Raw genomic sequence first — 8804 nt, 5'->3', positions numbered from 1 at the left:
CTTGCTAAGAGCTAGTGTGTAGAAACACAAAAACCATAATAAAATTCTAACAATAATTATACACACACACACACACACACACACACACGGTTTTCTGTGACAGGGAGAGCTGGTTGCAGTAGTCTGGACAGAGGCACAAAGATGTCTAGGACCTGGAAAAAGAGAGATCAATAAAAAATAAAACAAAACATTATGCCCCTGAAAGCACAAACCTGTTTAATAAGACACTGACAAAGGTTTTATTTTTCATTAATTAATAGATCAAATATTTAAGTTGAGACACTTAGATGCTTTACATTTAGCAACATTTATCTTCTCACAATGACCTTATGTATGGTGCAATTTTAATATCAAGATTACTTTAAGAAAATGAGCAATGTTTAGGGATGTTATTCAAGATTATACTGCTAATGTGTAGAGAGACAGGACTTGAACTCAAATGCTCTGGACACAAAACTTCCTCTCTTAGTACATATCATTTATGATATTTTCTCCTTAATTCCTTGATGAATAAGGGACATCATAGATAAACAGAAACACTACTCAGCACTCATTCTTTAGAGAATGACTCCTAAACTAGGTGTCTGACAGTATGCAAAAGTTGTTGAAAAGCTTTCCTTCTTAGCAGTCAGTGGCAGAGGAAATGAGATTGTTAAAAATTTGGCAGAGACATCCCTTCAATACTATTCTTTCTTTATGAGGCATCAGTCATTTTTCCTTAGGATATAGGGAATGATGAATTAAAATTTTCTCCAAATGCAAAAATGATATTGGGGAAATATGACACAAACAAATCTTTTATCCTATTGATGAATTGTTGTTGTTGTTGTTATTTAGTCGCTAACTCATGTCTGACTCTTTGTGACCCCATGAACTGTAGTCCACCAGTCTCCTCTGTCCGTGGGATTTCCCAGACAAGAATACTGGAGTGGTTAGCCGTTTCCTTCTCCAGGGGATCTTCTCCACCCAGGGATTGAACCCAACCGCATTGAATGTCTCCTGCATTGGTAGGCAGATTCTTTACCAATGAGTCACCAAGGAAGCCTTTGATGAAGTAGGATATTTAAATTGAACAAGACAGAGGGGTGGGACAATAGTAGATAATCAAAGATGCACATATATCAAGAGATACTACAAAGAAGTGAGTGTGAATCTAAGAAAGTTCAAGAGTTTGGCCATCACAGAGTTATGGGAGCATTACGTTTCCCAGGACTGAAATATGGAAACATTCTCTGAGTAAAGGAACATGAAGAGAGTTTATAGATGAGAATTCCTTGGTCTGTGACATTGACAAATAAGACATCAGTATTACATGCTAGGAAAACCCCCAATACAATAGGGGGGAACACTCAGGGAAAGGGTTAAGATCAAGGGACCTGAGGAAGAAGACTCATCAAAAGCATCATATTCAAACTGAACATATTTTTTTTTTTCTGAACATAATTTTTAACCCTATAATCCAGTAGCTATATTTAGGTTGATATCTCCAGTAAACATACTGACAATTTCCATTGTTTTCAAATAGAAACTTCTTATATCCATGCTGTTTTCCACCATATACTCCCAGGATCCAGGCAGGTTTTTCTGATACATCTTCTTCCCAATGATATTTCTGTGATGTGATAACTGGGGAGCCCAGGACACAATAATCTTCAAAATCATCATTCTTATATATATGGTTTGGTTCCAAATTGCACACATATCTCAATTGCTTCTGGTTCTCAGAAATGGCAAGGTCCTAGCGAGAAGATTCAGGAACACGTGAACTGTGGAAAAATTACAGAGTTGGATTAGGGCTATTATGTAGGTTTATTTGTGATGCGGTAAAAGATATCTTTAAAATAACTTGAATGGAAAGGTAGTATGTGTGTGTGTGTGTGTGTGTGTGTGTGTGTGTGTGTTGGGAGTGGAAACAGACATCTTAAAATATGAGGCCTAATAGAAAATGAAAAAGTCTAAAAGATGATGAAAATAGGGTGGCTTGATAACATTGTGATGTTTCCTTACCCCAGTAGCGTTGCACATCTGTCAGCCCTGAAATAATAAAAATAATAGTACTATTATTATTGGTTAATAAACCAATATTATTATTATGGTTAATAAACCATAATGTTATATATAAGCCAGCAAGTCAGCTCTGAAATCTACTTTTTCCAGATTAGGGGAAGGGCTGTGGTGGGGTATTGAACTAATGAAAGAGAAGATGATCGAACACTTGGTCCCTTCCCATAAATATGACCACATCGTCAGCACAAAGTATTTGGGCTTTGCTGTCTCTATCCATATCTAGAAATTGGAGCCTCCTCCCCATTTTCCCTCCATCACAAGAATTCCACAGGCACCCACTTAGGTAGCATCCCTCACCATTATACACTCGCTGTATGTCTGTCAGATCAAGAGCTGAACACATTCTCCTTTGTCCCTTGGGGAGAGTTCTGAGCTTCTTCAGGGTTAAAGTTTCACTCCTAGGGAAGAAAAAGATTGACCCCCACGTGACTGACTTCTTGTTCCTCTCAAACCACTGACTTTCACTCCACTGATGCACTTGAACTGTCTTGGGAAAGGAGAGAATGGATACCTGACTTTGGTGCCAGAAGGAATGTGCTAATGTCCACCTTCCTAGTTACCCTGTGTGACCTGGAACTGTATTGACCTGTCAGAAGGACAGTTTCTTCCTTCTTTAGTGAAATCATTAACCTCTCCCTCTCTAGCTTCTAGAAAGCATATGAAATTATTTGAAATAATATTTTGGTACCACAAAATATTAATTTGTGGAAAAATCCCTGCATAGATATGTGTTCCAGGGAGGTGTCAGAAAGTTAGGTAGCAGGACCTGGCTCCCAGGTGTTTGAGACATACCAGGTATGGGAACACTGTCTAGAGAGTCCCCAAATCTTCAAAGTCTGCTCCCCAATACAAAGGCTCTCAGAATACCCTGAGATCTCAAGTTCTCTGGGAATAATGACAAACCCTTGAAAAATAGGACATTAGGAATACTAAAGCAACAGTGGTTTAAATTTCATGTGTTTGTAAAAATCTTGATGCTACCATGTACACGTGCAAATTCAAACACAAGGATACTACCTTTCCACTCTGCCTTCTAGAGTATATGAGCAAGATGGATCAATTGTTTGTAGCACAGCCATAATATTCTTTGATATTCAAGTCTGTTTTTGGAAATCTAATCAGAAAGATATAGAAGGGCCAAGTCTCTTCTATACCCAAGGCAAAATTCAAATATAAAGGAGCTGTCTCCAATTTGGGTGCTTGGCAGATAAAGAAGACATGACTCTCCCAAGGTAATTCAAGCACCTACTAAAGATGAAAGCTGAGTTGCATAAGAATACCAAGTGTGAATTAAATATTTGAGGTCACAGGAGTCTGTTATTGCAACATCTTATTCCTATTATGGCTACTGACTAAACTCTGTGACTTTCAATGACCTCAATTATCTACCATAGAAGTTGGTCCATTCTTAATCATTAGGAAAAATTTAGCCTTGATTTGTGAACAGAAATTGAAAGCAAATCTATATACCATTTTTTCTGCCTTGACCATTATTTTCCTCTAATTGGCCACCAGATAAATCTAGATAGTGATTTTAATTATTTTTATTCCATAAATGGACAATCTCTGGTCTCCCACACGTACCTTTTCATGATGTCATTCACATCCTAGTGAGGAAAAAAACATGAGTCAAGAAGTAATAGGTCCTCCCACTTAGAAATCTTAATTACATCCCCTCCACCCCTGATTGTGTGAATAGGATGGTATCAAAGTGAGAGCAAAAGTAAAAATAAGAGCGAGGCCAATCATTCTAGAAGACTCTTGTGACACTGTCACATTTTCAACAAAGGTAAAATAGCTTTGACACTTGTAAAAGCAGGAGGCTTTTAGTATGTGCTGATGAAAGAACATAAAAAACCAACATATTCACTTTCCTGCAAAGGCATAAAATGCCCCATGAGGCTATTTGAATATTTAATGGTTCCTTAATTTATTCAACAAAAGTATCAAGTATTCTACTATTATTTGCCAAGCTTTAAGTCAGGCTTTGGAGAATCAAAGATGAATACATAATCCTAATATTCCTCAAGCTATTTACATGGCTTTTATGAGGCTGGAAGTAAACAAACGTATTAATGTATGTGTTTTTCATGTCTCTCTAGCCTCATTTTGTACACTATCAGTGATCTCTTTCACTTCCTTAAGTTCAACATACACATGTGCAGTTGATTTCCAAATCTTTACTTTTACTCAATTTTGTCTCTTAAATGCTTATTAATCTATTTGGTAAAAAATGTCACAAGAATCAGTAATTTAGGATGTCTAATATGTAACTTACTATTCATCAACTAAACTGTCTCCTCCCTTGTATCCCATTTTCCTAATGTTACCAATAAGCACTCAATCACTGCCCAAAAACTAGAGCATTTATCTGTACTTTAGTTTGTGCTGAGTCAATTTTGTTCAAATCCTGAAGTTTGTAGCCATCTAATCTTCTTAATCATCAGATATGTTGTTTTTTTTTTTTTGAGCAGATATTTATCAGTATATTTGGTGTCTTTAATATTAGACTTATTTCCATGTTACGAAAAACTAGTACAACAGCTGGGTCCACACACAAAAAGCAAAACACAAAGTCTCTCTGCTCTTTTCTTGTATATGACAAAAATTAAATAAAACTGCAATAAATAGAAAATTTTGTGAATACAATTACAACTTTAATCAATGCTTAGTTTTGAAGCTCCAACCTTGTCATCAGAATCTGGTCTGTGTCTTTCTCCAATTCTATTTACTCCACCTATATTGACTTTTGGAGAAGGAAATGACAGCCTACTCCCGTATTCTTGCCTAGAGAATTCCATGGACAGAGGAGCCTGGTGGGTTATAGTCCATGGGGTTGCAAAGAGTCAGACACAACTGAGCAACTATCATTCATATTGACTTTATTCTCAGTTAATGAAGAAAACAAAAACCTCCTGACATAAACTCCAGAAGAAAAGAGAATTTTTCTTCCCATTATTCTGAAAAGTTCAGATGCTTGCCTGTAGGATTGGGTGCAATATTAAAAGCATCATTGTGTTGTTGCTGGAGGAAAATGAAGCAGTGGTACAGGAAGTTTCTATTTTTACTGAAATGAAGTTGGTGTTAGTCAGGAATAGATCATGATGGGGTAGGAAACATTCTAATCATTAGAGCAGCTATTAGGAAAAAGTGAAAAACATACATAGTTATAAAATAACAAAACAATATTTTATACCCGAGATATTTGTTTAACACAAAAGAACCTAGTTCAAGTGAAAGAATGAAAACTAGCCATATGGAATGCAAATAGAAAAATGACAAATTTAAATATAACCAGATCAATGGTTGCATTATTAAATGTCGTTGTATTAATTCTCCATTAAAAGGAAGATTTTTTGACCTGATAAAAAGCCACTATTGCTATCTATAGGACATATATTTTACATTCAACGATATAAGAAGGGTGAAGTTAAGAACATAGAAAGCTATATATCATATGAACAGTACTGCTCAAGTGTTCATATCACAGATGCTGGGTTTTCTTGCCCAATGTTACCTGCAGCATCTCCGTTGTTGATCCTTTCAAACGACGGTCCACATCTGAGATGAGATTTCTCACCAACTGGCTCTGCTGGATCAGCATACGCTCAGAGTCTGCCAGGTTACGTAAACCAACTTCCTCCTTACTCTTCAGTTTTTGCATTTCCTTCACCTCCTCATATTTAAGGTTCTTTCTCAGTTTTTGAAACACTGCCTTGACATTTTGTCTCTCATGTTGTATTTGATCCTTCAGGAGTACGAGAAAGAGAGAGAGGAAGACAGAGAGAGAGAAAGGAGGGAAGCAATGATTAGGGAAGCTCACATGATATTTCTTTTTTCTCTACATCACATTTCAAAATAATAGTCCCAAGTCTGCATTGTTGAAGACAACTCATAGTCAAATGGGACCCCTGGCTGTGACTCAATCTTCACACAGATGTCCAGGATGCTCGTGCCTTCCTACATTGTTCTTGACTCCCTCCCGCCACCTTCTGCTAAGGTTGAACGCTGAGGACAGGTGTAAGTTGCTCAGTTATGTCTTACAAAACTATGAAAATGAAAGTGAAAGTCGTTCAGTTGTGTTCAACTCTTTGCGGCCCTATGGACTATACAGTCCATGGAATTCTCCAGGCCAGAATACTGGAGTGGGTAGCCTATCCTTTCTCCAGGGGATCTTCCCAACCAAAGAATCAAACCGTGGTCTCCTGCATTGAAGGCAGATTCTTTAAGAGCTGAGCTACCAGGGAAGCCAGGACAGAACCATGATCCATTGCCAAATGTCTCATTTAGAAGAGTCAAGGACAAAAAACATGACAGGAATGGAATATGAAATTCCCTTGTTATCCTCATGACAGATGTCCTCTGTATAAATACCTCCCTTCCAGTATCTATGTTCATTTGTGATATGTTCCCTTTTTAGCACTACCCTTATCAGGGATAGGATGAAGGAAAGGACTAATCAAATGACAACTGTCAGGGAACAAAGAGGAAGGCTGCTACTTGTGACCACCCAAGGTCCTGTCCAAGATATCTGTCTAACTCCCTCAGGAAGTGCCTTCTCCTACCTTCCAGGCAGCAATCTGTGCTCTGACTTTAACTTCCAACTCCTCAGCTTCCAGCTGCTTCTCCTTTAGCTTCTCTAGAGCTTCCCGGAGTTTCTTCTGTGAGAAAAGAACCACACCAAAGTCAAGCTATGGACTTTCTGAGCATCACTGTAGAGGATAAATGAGAGAGAAATGAGGCTGATTTCCAAAGAGACTCCACTTTACAAAAACTGTAGAGAACAGCTATTAGAATCTATGACCTGGGAGAAAAATCTGAGGTGGGGAATGTATTCTTAAGACTCAAGAGATAGGAGTCAGCATTCTCTCTCCAAAGAAGACTGGTTCTCTTTATTCTAGAAGAAACCTGATCCTGCATCAGGGAAACAACTTACACCTCAATCCACCCAGTGTCCTCATTACCCTCCTGTTTAAAGTCATCATGAGAGCTTCTTTGGGCATCAGATCTCCACCTACTTCTGACTAAAAGTCTGTATGTAGGATCATTATTTTGTAATTGGGGGGAAGTCACAGAAACGTCCCTCAGACATCAGAAGGTGGGCATAGGATGAAAAGAGATCACAGGCCTCAAGTCCATGGTGACCAGGTAAACAAAGTCCAATGCAAAGTGGAGATTTCCCCTCAAGTAACAATCTACGACCTGTCTGTCCTCCATTCTTTTCTCTTACCTGATAGTCCTGGGCAACCTCTTCCATGAGGAAAGTGTGGTGACCATGGTGCTCCTGGGACCGCTCACAAAGCCAGCAAATGACTTCCCTGTCCTCCTCACAGAAGAGCATGAGTTTCTCTCCGTGGCGCAGACAGAGATTTTTCTCTTGCTCCACCTCTGGGCTCAGCTTGACCTCTCTGAGCCTCTGTACTATGTTGGCCACATGCCTATTAGGCCTCAGTTTCCCAGGCTCATAACTAATTCTGCACACAGGGCACCTTCTCTCCTCGTTTTGGCCACTCATGGACGCCATGTTGTTTGCAGTGATGCAGGCTTGGCAGAAGCTGTGGCCACAGTCAAGGCTCAGGGGTTCTGTCAGAAGCTCCAGGCAAATGGGGCAGGTCACCTCCTCCTGTAGGTTCATCATGATTCCTGAAGCCATGAGAGTTGCTCAGCTGCTCCGACTTGTCCTGACTTCTGAGGGTACTCTTTCTCAGAGATCCTTGTGTGTTGGACGGTTTAAAAGGGGGCAGAGTTAGAAAGATAGAAATGCAAGATACTAGTTGTGAATAAATTAATACAGTCAAATACCAGATTATTGATGGACAAAAATGAAACATGAAGATACAAGATAAGGAGCTTGGTGACCTGGCAAAAAGGATATTTCATAATACTTTAAAATTTTTTATTTATTTTTTTCATTGAATGGGAATTTGCTCTATGACTCAGGGAACTCAAACCAGGACTATATACCAACCTAGAGCGGTGGGATGGGGAAGGAGGTGGGAGGGAGGTTCAAGAGGGAGGGAACATATGTATATCTATAGCTGACTTATGTTGATATTTGGCAGAAACCAATACAATTCTATAAAGACATTTCATAATAATTTTAAATACTTTACTCTTGATTCATGTCACATGACAAATTATATCCTTATCTGTGGAATTATTTTTATTATTTAATTTTACTAAACAGAAGGATGACCTGACACCTTTTCCACTAAGATCCCTATGTGACCCAACATCTTCCCATGCCCCAAATATCCTCAGTATCAAAATATCAGTATGACTGTCTCTTGTACTTCAGTAAATTCTACTTAAGTGTTCTCTTATCACATAGACCTGCTCTGAAGACTTATCACAGTGTAATCATTGTCATCATTTGTTGGACTTTTACAATGATTTCCCTTATTGTCATGACATAATTTTAATATATGACAAGGGTTCCCAGGTGACTTAGTGGTAAAGAATCTGCCTGCCAATACAGGAGATGCAGGTGACTCAGTTTCAATCCCTGGGTCAGGAAGATCCTCTGGAGGAGGAAATGGCAACCCACTCCAGTAATCTTGCTGGGAAAATTCCATGGACAGAGGAGTCTGGCAGGCTTCAGTCCATGAGTTCGCAAAGAGTCGATCACAACTGAGCACACACATACAATATTTGACTATGTGTGTCTGTACATGGTAAGAGCAAACCCATTATCAGATATGTAAAGAGAGATGGTGACTTACAAAGATCATGTATCT

General features: G+C 38.7%; 1 protein-coding gene across 1 annotated transcript; it reads right to left on the bottom strand.

Annotated features, from left to right (window-relative positions):
- Window positions 1-1178: 1178 nt before the first annotated feature.
- LOC136174250 (tripartite motif-containing protein 5-like) lies at window positions 1179-7775 on the bottom strand. The gene is given in 10 exon segments (XM_065944264.1): window positions 1179-1328; window positions 1330-1411; window positions 1446-1740; window positions 1743-1766; window positions 2008-2034; window positions 2365-2465; window positions 3652-3674; window positions 5585-5815; window positions 6633-6728; window positions 7298-7775. Coding segments are annotated over 10 exon segments (1452 nt in total). The 5' UTR covers window positions 7721-7775.
- Between the last annotated feature and the right edge of the window lie 1029 nt (window positions 7776-8804).

This window comes from Muntiacus reevesi, chromosome 9, assembly GCF_963930625.1.
Source record: "Muntiacus reevesi chromosome 9, mMunRee1.1, whole genome shotgun sequence".
In the NCBI taxonomy this organism is placed as follows: Eukaryota; Metazoa; Chordata; class Mammalia; order Artiodactyla; family Cervidae; genus Muntiacus; species Muntiacus reevesi.
The sequence above is the reverse complement of the archived record's forward strand: the minus strand, read 5'-3'. Positions and strand labels throughout refer to the sequence as shown.